The sequence below is a fragment of the Gigantopelta aegis genome, chromosome 1 (genome assembly GCF_016097555.1).
Source record: "Gigantopelta aegis isolate Gae_Host chromosome 1, Gae_host_genome, whole genome shotgun sequence".
Taxonomy (NCBI): Eukaryota; Metazoa; Mollusca; class Gastropoda; order Neomphalida; family Peltospiridae; genus Gigantopelta; species Gigantopelta aegis.
The window spans coordinates 2,671,299-2,685,212 of NC_054699.1; the positions used below are offsets into that span (position 1 = coordinate 2,671,299).

Genomic DNA, 13,914 nt, shown 5'->3' on the forward strand with positions numbered 1-13,914 from the left:
ATGATTAATTAATCAACATACTCTAGTGGTGTCATTACACAAATACAAACTTTCAATTAATAACTGAAGTGATTTTTTAGTTCCTATCAGATGAGTCGATGGTTGTTTTACATCAGTATAGTTTCCATCGGATTTCATGGAACAGTGTCATTAGGATGATGTAGTGTTTAACCAATCAATTGTATAGTGCTGTAACAACCCACTAGGCCTGAAGGAACAACATCTGGTGTGTGTGTGTGTGTGGGGGGGGGGGGGGGGGCACAGTTACAGTCTCTAGTGAGGGAGCACAAGCCATCTTTATTTATCTTTATATAGAGTAGGACCAGTAAAGTTATATGTTCATCCTTGAGTGGAGGTGCTTGTCACCACCCTCCCCCCCCCCCCCCCCCCCCCCACAAGTTCCTATGGGCCTGCTCATGTTACAGGAAACCAAACCAATAAAACAGGATGACTGGTCCAGTTTGAATTGCCCTCAATGGGGAAGTAAACATCTCAGATTACAACTGTCAGGCAATGAGTCGTAATTAGTTGGAGAGAAAGTCTCATCAACATGTAACAAAAATTGATTTTTAGTTTTGTTTTGTTAAAAAAAGATTTTCAGCAAGTTCAGTGACAGATGTAGAGTTTAACTTCTGTGCCAAAAGAAATGGATGAAAAAAGACACATGGGAGAAAAAATCCACAAACGTTTGCAGGGTTTTGAGGAGGAAGACATATTAATGTGCACATATCCCATGAAAGGTTCGGGAACATCTATCCCCTAGTCTAGTCTCTGGCATATTATGCCATATAGCCAGGGATCGGACTCGGAGACAGAAACAGGGTTTTCAGGAGGAGAACTATATTAATGTGCACATATCTCATGAAAGGTTCGGGAATGTCTATCCCAAGTCTGGTCTCTGGCATATTATGCCATATAGCCAGGGATTGGACTTGGGATAGAAACAGGGTTTTCAGGAGGAGGAGAACTATATTAACATGCACATATCCCACGAAAGGTTCGGGAATGTCTATCCCAAGTCTGGTCTCTGGCATATTATGCCATATAGCCAGGGATTGGACTCGGGATAGAAACAGGGTTTTCAGGAGGAGGGGAACTATATTAACATGCACATATCTCATGAAAGGTTCGGGAATGTCTATCCCAAGTCTGGTCTCTGGCATATTATGCCATATAGCCAGGGATTGGACTCGGGATAGAAACAGGGTTTTCAGGAGGAGGGGAACTATATTAACATGCACATATCTCATGAAAGGTTCGGGAATGTCTATCCCAAGTCTGGTCTCTGGCATATTATGCCATATAGCCAGGGATTGGACTCAGGATAGAAACAGGGTTTTCAGGAGGAGGGGAACTATATTAACATGCACATATCTCATGAAAGGTTCGGGAATGTCTATCCCAAGTCTGGTCTCTGGCATATTATGCCATATAGCCAGGGATTGGACTCGGGATAGAAACAGGGTTTTCAGGAGGAGGGGAACTATATTAACATGCACATATCTCATGAAAGGTTCGGGAATGTCTATCCCAAGTCTGGTCTCTGGCATATTATGCCATATAGCCAGGGATTGGACTCGGGATAGAAACAGGGTTTTCAGGCGGAGGGGAACTATATTAACATTCACATATCTCATGAAAGGTTCGGGAATGTCTATCCCAAGTCTGGTCTCTGGCATATAGCCAGGGATCTCACAAGGGATAGAAACAGGGTTTTCAGGAGGAGGAGAACTATATTAACATGCACATATCTCATGAAAGTTCGGACACACCTATCCCAAGTCTGATCTCTGGCATATAGCCAGGGATCGGACTCGGAGACAGAAACAGGGTTTTCAAAAGTAGGGTTATGATTGTTTCCACAGAGAACACGATCATACTTATCCTAAAGTAATTAGGAAGAAAAGGGGGTGGGGGTGGTGGTAAAAAAAGAATGAGAAAAGAACAAAGTAATATAATGTTCTCAGTAGCTAGATAGATGGGTTATAACTCCATGGTAGAGCCCATGACGGGCACCACAATCTGCCACTCTTAGTGGACTCATTTTCTATTTCTATTGCAATCAGTGCCGAGTACATCAATGGCTGTTGTATCAAGGACTCTCCTATCTATGGGAAAGTGCATATAAAAAACCCATTACTGCCTCAGTGGTGTCGTGGTTAAGCCATCGGCTATAAGGCTGGTAGGTGCATGGTTCGCAGGCCGGAACGGCTACCACCCAGAACGAGTTTTAACAAGTCATTGGGTAGGTATAAGACCACAACACCCTCTTCTTTCTCACTAACCACAAACAACTAATAACAAACCCACTGTCCTGAACAGACAGCCCAGATACTCAGGATAGCATGTTGGAGCCTTAATTGAATATCAGCATTAAAATAACTACAAATGAATGAATGAATGAATGAATGAATGAATGAATGAACGAACGAATGAATGAATGATCAAATGAATGAATGAATTATCATTAGGAGTAGCCTATTTGGCAGCAATGGGTTTCGTCTCGTGTTCTATATCGACCAAATGTCAAACTAACTGTACATGTACAGGGCTTAACGTCACACTAATTCGGGCACATAAAGGTCTTCTTAGTTAATAACAGCCGGTAAACAGTTGAACACATTCAAGTTATTTTCATGTAATTACAGCTTAACATTCCACTGATTTTTTTTAGGTAAAATGTTTGGATGTTAGAATGTTTGTACTTGAATTTCGGCTTGCTAATTTTTGTCATACTTATTTTGGGTACACCCTTTGTGGCAATCCAAAGCCTTACATATATGTTAACAGATCAAACAGCTCAGGCCATAGGATTTCAAATTTCAAGGGATACACTTTTTCAGTTCCGTGCCTTGTGATCATGGGATCCCATCGGAAACTGGTTTCAAAAAATAATTATATATACATGTATATATATTATTTTTGTTGAAACAAAATTTTGGTTCTGTGATTTTACCAACAATGATCATTTCCATGAATGAAATCCGAGGCCTACGGCTGTAGTTTAAAATGTGCTGAGGTGTTGTTAAACAAACATTCCTTTCCTTTGTTTTCTACAGCTAGACAAACAGGGCAGTTTGAAACCAAAAGGTAAAAGGAAGAAATGTTTTATTCAATGACACACTCAACATACTTTAATATCAGTTATATGGCATCGTATATATGGTTAATGACCACAGAGATGGGAAATGAATTGCTGCTGCCATGCTATGACCTACTCTTTTCAAGACCGGCCTCATTGGTGTTGTGGTTAGGCCATCAGTCTACAGGCTGGTAGGTACTGGATTTGGATCCCAGTCGAGGCATGGGATTTTTAATCCAGATACCGACTCCAACCCTGAGCGAGTGCACCGCAAGGCTCAGTGGGTAGGTGTAAACCACTTGCACCGACCAGTGATCCATAACTGGTTCAACAAAGGCCATGGTTTGTGCTATCCTGCTGTGAGAAGCGCAAATAAAAGATCCCTTGCTGCCTGTCATAAAAGAGTAGCCTATGTGGCGACAGCGGGTTTCCTCTAAAAAACAGTGTCAGAATGACCATATGTTTGACGTCCAATAGCCAATGATAAGATAAAAAATCAATGTGCTCTACTGGCGTTGTTAAATAAAACAACCTTTACTCTTTTTTTTTTACTCTTTTCAATTAGTACAAAGGGATTGGCCGTATTATATGTAGCATTACATCCCAGTTAGGACAGTATATACCATAGCCTTTGGTACACCAGTTATGGAACACTGGCTGAAACTAGAAATAGTCCAAGGGGCTCTTTATAATGCTGTATTTCACATACAGGATAGTACATACCACAGCTTTTGTTACACCAGTTGTGGAACACTGGCTGAAACTAGAAATAGCCCAAGGGTCTCTTTTAAATGCTGCATTTCAGACAGGATAGTACATACCACAGCTTTTGTTACACCAGTTGTGGAGCACTGGCTAAAACTAGAAATAGCCCACGGGTCTCTTTTAAAAGCTGCATTTCACAGGCAGCATACCATAGCCTTTGGTACACCAGTTGCGCAGCAAGCACTGGCAAGAACGAGAAATAGCTTAATGGGCTCACCAACAGGGATCGATCCTAAACTGACCTCATATCAGATGAATGCTTTACCACTTTGCTTTGTCCTATTCCTTTTAAAACTAAAAAATGGCCCTTTTCACACTCTGCTATGTATAACCCTGAAGAGTAAGGACAGGCAGTGTAATATTGTTAGAAATCAAATTCCGGAATCAGCAAGGTTTTTATTTGTATGTCTAATATAATCGACCATTATCAGTCACACATATGTTACATTGGCGACGAGGATAGCCACTCATCTTGTCACAGACAATGTCAATGCAAAATTTTCCAATGTTGTCAGTGTTTGATACTTCGTTAGATGGCAGTACCGGCGTGAGATGAATGTGATGGCTTGACAGGTTTGAAAACATGGCTGTTGCAATGAACATTACTGGAAATGCTCGGAAGCACACAATGCTACTTCATTACGGGGGTGAGTCACTGTATGACATTTTCATGACATTACCAGATACTGGTCCAGCAGACGGCTATACCACTGCGAGAAGGGCCCTGACAACATATTTCAGTCCCCAGAAACACCTGGGTTATGAAGTGTATGAATTCAGACACATAAAACAGTCGCATGGAGAACCAATAGATGCATTCGTCACAAAACTCAGACGTGCCGCTTCATCATGTGAATTTACCAACATTGATAGGGAAATAAAAGCCCAGATTGTCGAACAGTGTCTATCAACGAGACTACGATGAAAAGCTTGACACTTAAACAGCTGGTTGATACAGCAAGAGCACTTGAAACATCAGAGTGTCACGCTTGGGACATGGAAAATTCTTCCACTCATGAGGTACGTGCTATTTCGAAGCATAAAGGTGGGACATTGGATCGTTTCAAATTCAAATATGTACCCAAAAGGTCTGTATCCTGTTACTTCTGTGGATGAAGTTATCCACATGAAGTGGTATGTCCTGCCAAAGGTGCTAAATGTAGAAACTGTGGTATACTTAATCATTTTGCTAAAGGTGTCACAAGACAAAACCAAGGTTAGAAAAACACAAAAACAGTCGTTATAAACAAGGACATCAAAATAGTTTTGTAAAAAATTTGAACGAAGCACAAGCTCATCAAAATGCTACAGCAGACTCGTCAAGTGATGACGAATTGGCATTCAATCTCGGATCTGAAGCAGATGGCAAACATCTACATTCTCATGCAACCATCCATATTGGTGGAAAACCAGTTGTGACTATAATCAACTCCAGTGTTGACATTAACACTCATTGAACGTGACTATTTATCAGTGCGACCGATTCCACGTCTGTCTAGTGTGCAAACACGAGTGTATCCTTATGGTTCCAGGAATCAGCTGACATTTCTTGGTAAATTCAAGACTCGGGTGACTTCAAAGTATACACCAGGCTGTAATGGATCTCTCATTGGGTTTGAGACAGCAAGCATATTACAGCTACTTTCAATCAACACACTCAGTGCCAGCAGGCTGTAATGGATCTCTCATTGGGTTTGAGACTGCAAGCATATTACAGCTACTTTCAATCAACACACTCAGTGCCAGCAGGCTGTAATGGATCTCTCATTGGGTTTGAGACAGCAAGCATATTACAGCTACTTTCAATCAACACACTCAGTGCCAGCAGGCTGTAATGGATCTCTCATTGGGTTTGAGACAGCAAGCATATTACAGCTACTTTCAATCAACACACTCAGTGCCAGCAGTGTTTCAAATGATCTGGTAAGATCAAACCCTGAACTATTTAAAGGCATCGGAAAACGCATTCCAAACCAAATTACACATTGATCCTGATGTCAAACCAGTTGCCCAGCCACACAGGCGTAAAGGTAGATGATGAACTGAAAGGCCTAGAAGATCTTGACATTACAGAAAAAGTTGATGGTCCTATACCATGGGTATCTCCAATAGTCATTGCTCTCAAACCAAAAGATCCAGACACCATCCGAAACTGTGTCCATATGTGGCAAGCAAACAAGGCAATCCAGAGAGAACGCCATATCACACCTACCATTGATAACTTCATGACAGCTGAATAAAGTGAGAATATTATCAAAACATGACCTAAATAAAGGGTATCATAAACTAGAACTTGAACCTGAATCGCAATACATCACCACATTCACGACTCATTCTGGACTCTGGCATTATAAACGTCTGAATTTTGGTATGTCATCGGCAGCAGAAGTGTTTCAAAACACTATTTGTCAAGTAATTCAAGGCACTGATGGTGCTCTCAACATCACTGATGACATTCTTGTCTATGGTGAAACACAAGATCAGCATGACAATGCACTTTAAGCTGTGTTTCAATGCCTGTAAAACAATCACCTGATGCTAAACCGAAAACAATGTGAGTACAATAAAACATCTATCCACTTCTTTGGTTTTGTATTCTCAAAGGACGGCATCTCACCTGATCCACAAAAGGTTGAATCAATTCAAAGAGCATCTGATCTGATTAATCCAGCAGAAGTTCGTAGCTTTCATTCCAAATTATTTTATCATCACCAGACCACTGTACGACCTAACCAAGCAAGATAAAGAGTGGACATGGGGTACAGCAGAGATAAAAGCAATGGCTAAGTTGAAGGCAAGCTTGACAAGTGATCAACTAATGGCATACTTTGACATGAATGCCAGCACAGAGCTCGTAGTTGATGCAAGCCCAGTTGGTCTCGCTGCTATTCTCTACCAAATCACAGGAGACAAACGCAGAAAATCTCCTACGCCAGTCGAGTTCTCACTCCAGTAGAACGTCGATACTCTCAGACAGAAAAAGAGGCACTAGCTATTGTGTGGGCGTGTGAACATTATCATCTCTATCTCTTTGGGAACAAATTTACACTCATCACAGATCACAAACCATTGGAACATATTTTCAATAATCCAAAGTCGAAACCTCCGGCTAGAATAGAACGATGGCAGTTGCAATTACAAGCTTATGATTTTACCGTGAAGCATCAACCAGGAAAAGACAACCCAGCTGACTATATGTCGCGGCATCCAGCAAACATGTCAACACTAGCAGCGGAAGCTACATCTGTCGCAGAAAGTTATGTTAGTTTCATAACTTGTCATGAAGTACCAAAGGCTATGACACTGACTGAAATCAAACAACAAACTGTGCTTGACAATGATTTACAGCAAGTCATCGGTGCAGTTGTGAACAATAACTGGCATACCATTACTGATACAACAGCCTACAGATCATATTGGCGTATCAGGGAAGAACAGACTGCCAATTCAGATGGTGACATCCTCCTTCGAGGAAATAGACTGATCATACCTAAAAATCTTCAACAGTGTGCCATTGGCAGTGCTCATCAAGGGCACCCAGGCATAGTGAAGACAAAACAACTACTCAAAGAAAAAGTCTGGTTTCCAGGCACTGACATCTGCCAAAGCTACAATTCCTAAGTTACAAGATGCCATGTCTCTGTTTGGCATTCCTGATGTTATCAAGACGGATAATGGACCACTGTTTAATAGTCGAGACTTTGCCACATTTGCTGAACAGTTTGGATTCACTCACAGAAAAATCATACCAGAATGGCCTCTGGCTAATGCAGAAGTTGAACGTTTCATGAAAACTCTTGGAAAAGCTGTAAGAAACCATACATATCAAAGGCAAACCTTGGAAATCTGAACTGAACACTTTGCTTCCGAATTACAGAGCGACACTGCACAGCTCTATGAAATTACCTCCTGCTACTGCATTGTTTGGCCGCTCCATTAAACCTTTCCTACCTGAACTACCTGAACATTCACACTCGTGTAGTGACGCTATGATGAAACAAAATGACAAACTGGCCAAAGAAAGGATGAAGAGGTATGCAGATGTAAATAAGAAACCATCCAATATCAACGTTGGAGATACTGTGCTTGTGCGACAGAAACCAGGAGGGAAGCTGTCAAGAAAAAAGAGATCCATGATAACTGCTAAAAATAAGGAAAGATCTATCACCAGGAACTCTTCCTTTTTTAAACGTATTAATAATACACTCGTGTTGCATGATACCAGAGATGATACACACTCGAAGAAACACCCAACTCGAGACCGACTTCCACCAATAAACCTGACGGACTATTTGTGTGGTTAAAACAAACAAACAAGTCATGTAGATAGGGGCACAATAATCCCCTGGCTTGTTTTGAAGGCTAAGTAGTCTTCAATATATTACTTTATTATCTTATTCTGCATGTTTTGGTTTGTTATTCCTAAGACTTTTGTTGATTATATTGACAGTTTAGATGTATAATGAATAATTTTGGATTTAGACTCTTTAGATATATTACAAGGAATATAATATAATATAAGGAATAAGAAAGACTTGATTTAAAAGACTAATGACATTTCACGAAACTTAAGTACATATGTTTTCGAGATTCTTTTATTTGTTTTATACTACACATCCATTCTGAAAAGAAAGGAGGGATGTAATGTTGTTAGAAATCTGATTCCACATTTCCTGTGCTATGAATCTGTATTCCGCATTTCCTGTGCTATGAATCTGTATTCCGCATTTCCTGTGCTATGAATCTGTATTCCGCATTTCCTGTGCTATGAATCTGTATTCCGCATTTCCTGTGCTATGAATCTGTATTCCGCATTTCCTGTGCTATGAATCTGTATTCCGCATTTCCTGTGCTATGAATCTGTATTCCGGAAGTGAGTCCGGTTTGAATCTGTATTCCGGAAGTGAGTCCGGTTTTGAGGAGCACACAAAATAAAAGCATCGGAAGCAGCAAGGTTTTTATTTGTATGTCAACATATACTACTGGCAGTTTTATTTGTAGGTCTAATATAATCGACCATCATCCGTCAAACATATATTACAGGCAGTTTTATTTGTAGGTCTAATATAATCGACCATCATCCGTCAAACATATACTACAGGCAGTTTTATTTGTAGGTCTAATATAATCGACCATCATCCGTCAAACATATACTACAGGCAGTTTTATTTGTAGGTCTAATATAATCGACCATCATCCGTCAAACATATACTACAGGCAGTTTCATTTGTAGGTCTAATATAATTGACCATCATCCGTCAAACATATACTACAGGCAGTTTCATTTGTAGGTCTAATATAATCGACCATCATCTGTCAAACATATACTACAGGTAGTTTTGGGGTGTAGTGCTAAAATCTGGAATTCACAGAAAATTTTGGAAGATATTCATCTATCATAGTATCAAAACATGAAAATGTCAAGCCACAATAATATGCATTTTTCAGACAGCTAGAGACAGCACATACATGTGTAGTTTTGTTTTTATTTTTACCAGTTGTGATTAGCAAGTTAAAACAGAACCAAAAAAAATACAAAAACAAACAAAAAACCCACTAAACAGGATCGATTCTGTGATGGTTGAAACATTCCAATGTCTGGATGTCTGGATGTCTGGATGATTGGAACAGTCAGGTTTTATAACTGGATATCCAGTAAACCCAGAGGGGTACAAGACACATGCTCACAGAAACACACACAGACACACACATATGTATATGAATACATGTATAGCGAAACCTGTGTTAAAGGGATCATCCTGAGTTTTCCGCCCTAGCAAGACCTCCATTTGTTCTCCCCAACAAAATAAACAGAATAAATGGCTTTTTTCTGCTTTTCCATACATTATCTTACCTACCCTATGTTTTAAATATAAAGCACTATATGGATAAATACATTTGGAATGATCTTTGGCTGAATTATTTCAAAAAAAATTTGACCATTGGAAAAAATTAAAATAAATGTAAAAAATTATTTTAAGACAAAAAATGATATTGTTAACCTACAAAACATTAAGATGTGACAGTCCAAAAAGGCTGTGGCTATAGAGATATTCATATTCCAAGCAAGAAAATGTAAGTACACGTAAATTGTAATTTTACTAAATGTAAAAAATATTTTATTTGCCAAAAACATTTTAAAATGGCTACAAACTTAAGAGAGTCCCTTTAAAGCACCGTAGGGAATATCAAAAGGTGTCGCTTTAAGGCAGGTGGCTGCTTAATACAGGTCAGTTTTAGTAGATAATTTGGAAGAATAAATATGTGACCTCTTAATACAGGTGGCTGCTCAATACAGGTCAGTTTACACTATATTAGATAATTTGTGAGTATCAAAATGTGACCTCTCAACACAGGTGTCCATTTAATACAGGTGTCCGATAGAGCAGGTTTGACTGTATTTTATTTTTAACATATTTAAAATACAGCCAATGTGGAAACTGTTCCCTTCCTGTGTGGATTGCTCCTCTGTTTGCTCAAGTGATAACTGGAGATACCTAATCAGACTCTGACCATAAGCCTACTATCTAGCAACAGACATGTCACACGGTGTATTATTCAGTCATGATACAGAGCCTTGTGACCTACAGTAACCTATATTTCTTTTTACTTTTTATAAAAGATTTTGTGCTTATATCACGCACGCTGTCCTGTGCACACACCTCAGCTATCCTCCTGGAACTGGCCACTGGCGAAGTCAGAGGTTAAATCCAGGATGGGGGTGCCTGAATGGAATGGATATGGGAAGGTTAAGAGAGTTCCCTTCCCTTCCTCAGCTATCTGGGCTATCTGTCCAAGACAGAAGGTTAATGGTTATTTGTTAGTGGTTATAGTGATAGTTAAAAACGTAAAGTTTGTTTTATTTAACGACGCTACTAGAGCACATTGATATTTTATCTTATCATCAGCTATTGGATGTCAAACATATGGTCATTCTGACACTGTTTTTTAGAGGAAACCCGCTGTTGACACATAGGCTACTCTTATATGACAGGCAGCAAGGGATCTTTTATTTGCGCTTTCTACAGGCAGGATAGCACAAACCATGGCCTTTGTTGAACCAGTTATGGATCACTCGGCAGTACAAGTGGCTTACCCCTACCCATTGAGCCTTGCGGAGTACTCACTCAGGGTTTGGAATCTGTATCTGGATTAAAAATCCCATGCCTCGACTGGGATATTGACCCAATACCTACCAGCCTGTAGACCGATGGCCTAACCACGACACCACTGAGACAGGTTTATAGTGATACAGAAAGATGGTGTAGTAGTTTTACACCTACCCATAGTGTCATTAAACTTTCTTTGGGTGGCAGCCGGTACCAGGGGGCGAACCCAGTACCTACCAGCCTTATGTCTGATGAGTACCTATGTACAAGTTACCACAAAATACAGACACTGTAACCTACAGAATATAGTTGAAACAAAATGATCAAGTTTTCCATAATACTCTTCTCTTTATTTTATTAGACCAGCCTTGGTGGCGTCGTGGCAGACCATCGGTCTACAGGCTGGTAGGTACTGGGTTCGGATCCCAGTCAAGGCATGGGATTTTTAATCCAGATACCGACTCCAAACCCTGATTGAGTGCTCCACAAGACTCAATGGGTAGGTGTAAACCACTTGCACCGACCAGTGATCCATAACTGGTTCAACAAAGGCCATGGTTTGTGCTATCCTGCCTGTGGGAAGCGCAAATAAAAGATCCCTTGCTGCCAATTGGAAGAGTAGCCCATGTAATGGCGACAGCGGGTTTCCTCTCAAAATCTGTGTGGTCCTTAACCATATGTCTGATGCCATATAACCGTAAATAAAATGTGTTGAGTGCGTCGTTAAATAAAACATTTCTTTCTTTCTTTATTTTATTATTCACAGATACAGTGAAATCCTTCTAAACCAGACACCCATGGAACAAAATAAAAAGTCCTGTTTTATGGGGTATTCAGTTTAGAGAGGTTCTATACTGTAGTGTTATTAAAGGTTAAAAAGTTAAAGTTTGTTTTGTTTAATGACACAACTAGAGCACATTGATTTATTAATCATCGGCTATTGGATGTCAAACATTTGGAAATTTGATCTTAGGAGAAGAAACCCACTAGCAAGGGATCTTTTATATGCACCATTCCACAGACAGGATAGTACATACCACAGCCTTTGATACATCAGTGATGGTGCACTGGCTGGAGCGAGAAACGGCCCACGGGTGCACCTACTGGGATCGATCCTAAGACCAAGCAAATTAAGAAGGCCAATTTTAAGGGGTACCCAGTTTAGAGGTTCTGTACTGATATTTTGAAAGGTTTTAATAAAATTCTGCCTTACTGAGGGTCCAGTTTGGAGGGGTTTCACTGTGTTTTGTCATTCCTTAAAATCACCATTTCCATTGTTCTCGATGTATCAACCACTGGTGATAAAGTCATGTGACACTGTTTACGTTTGTATCATACATCACGTTACATACAGGTATGAGTAAGATATGATCCAAGTGTGGTGTGGGTTTTGTTTAATCACATGACGTTTACCATACTTTATTGTCATGAGATAACATTTTGTGTAAACTGAACGACCATTTCTGACTACACGTACCGTACTGAATAACGACAGCCTATCTACATGCATGCTCACATCGTAGCCATAATATTATACGGAATGTTTTGTATCTGCATGCAGTTCACTGCTAATCTTTATACACCTGTACCGGAATCACGAATGAACCCACTGATCTTGCTACTGAGCTGCCATACATTACTACAAGTGTATTTTGTAACATGAAATCGGCAGAATGATGTAAATGATATAAATGCTGAGATCCCCTCATGCATATACTTATGTATTTGGCACTCCCATACATATCCAGAAACAAAAGTTACAATTTGTTTTGCTTAACAACACCACTAGAGCACCACAATTGGATATATACTCTTCAAAAGAAGAAACGCAAAACCACATTGTCGTAACATTTGGAGAATTGATTTAATTATTGAATGGTGAGTCCGATAATTACCAAATGTTGCAGGATTGTTCACAATTCACTCTAGTCCATTGTGAGTAAGTGATAGGACACACCACCAAGGTCAAGGTCATCTGGAGTCAATACCGGGTGTGGCCTCCGCGTGTGTTGACAACTGCCTGGCACCGCCTGCCCATTGAAGCAACCAGAGTACGGATGACGTCCCGGGGGATGGTGGCCCACTCGGCCTGCAAGGCTGCTGCCAGCTCGGGCAGGGTCTGGGGCTGTGGTTGTCGCTGTCGGAGGCGTCGGTCCAACTCGTCCCATAGATGCTCAATTGGGTTCAAATCCGGTGATATCGATGGCCAAGGAAGGACATTAATGTTGTTGTTCTGTAGGAAAGCCGTTGTGAGACGTGCTGTGTGAGGCCTGGCGTTGTCATGTTGGAACACTGCGTTGGCATTGGCCATAACTGGAACGATGTGTGGCCGGAGGATCTGGTCAATGTAGCCCTGTGCATTCAGGTTGCCCTGCACGTGGACCAGGTCAGTTCTGCCAGTGTGTGAGATGGCTGCCCACACCATGACACTACCCCCGCCGAATCTGTCCACTTCCTGCACGCAGTTTGCCGCATAACGTTCACCACGACGCCTATACACGCGACATCTTCCATCATGACGTCGGAGCAGAAATCGGGACTCGTCACTGAACCACACCTGTCTCCATCGCAGTTGAGGCCATTGTCGATGAATCTGGCACCACTGCAGTCGGAGTCAACGGTGTTGTGGTGTTAAGATGACACCTCGAACTGGACGTCTGGCACGAATTCCTACCTCACGTAGGCGGTTCCGTACGGTCTGGTCGGATATCCTGCGCAAACCTGGTATTGCTGCGGCTGTGGAGGTGACAGTAGTCAATCGTTCCCGAAGGTGGCGTCCCCGGATGTAGCGGTCCTGCCCGGGGGTAGTGACCCGTGGTCGACCGGATCTAGGGAGGTCACGTGTTGATCCATGTTGCTGGTAACGGTCCCACAGTCTGGAGATGGTGCTTGGGGACACATGGAATGCCCTGGCAACGGCCGTTCTGGATTCACCTGCGTCTAGTCGGCCGATGGCAT

The 13,914-nt window shown here is 41.1% G+C and overlaps 2 protein-coding genes across 2 annotated transcripts in view; one reads left to right on the plus strand and one right to left on the minus strand.

The window, feature by feature from the left end:
• The window catches only part of LOC121368544 (phosphatidylinositol 3,4,5-trisphosphate 5-phosphatase 2A-like), a 117,014-nt gene that overhangs the window by 81,122 nt on the left and 21,978 nt on the right, over positions 1-13,914 (minus strand). The gene's annotated exons all lie outside the window — the stretch shown is intronic.
• On the plus strand, positions 4,769-6,803 carry LOC121368555. The gene is made up of 2 exons (XM_041493294.1): positions 4,769-4,867; positions 6,519-6,803. Exons 1-2 carry the CDS (start codon positions 4,769-4,771, stop codon positions 6,801-6,803), a joined length of 384 nt encoding a protein of 127 aa, XP_041349228.1.

Bases quoted from the DNA above. Each gene is read 5' to 3' on its own strand.
- LOC121368555 (XM_041493294.1), top strand. From the start codon at position 4,769: ATGAAAAGCTTGACACTTAAACAGCTGGTTGATACAGCAAGAGCACTT. The intron at 4,868-6,518 runs GTACGTGCTATT...TGATTAATCCAG, and splicing joins AAAATTCTTCCACTCATGAG to CAGAAGTTCGTAGCTTTCAT.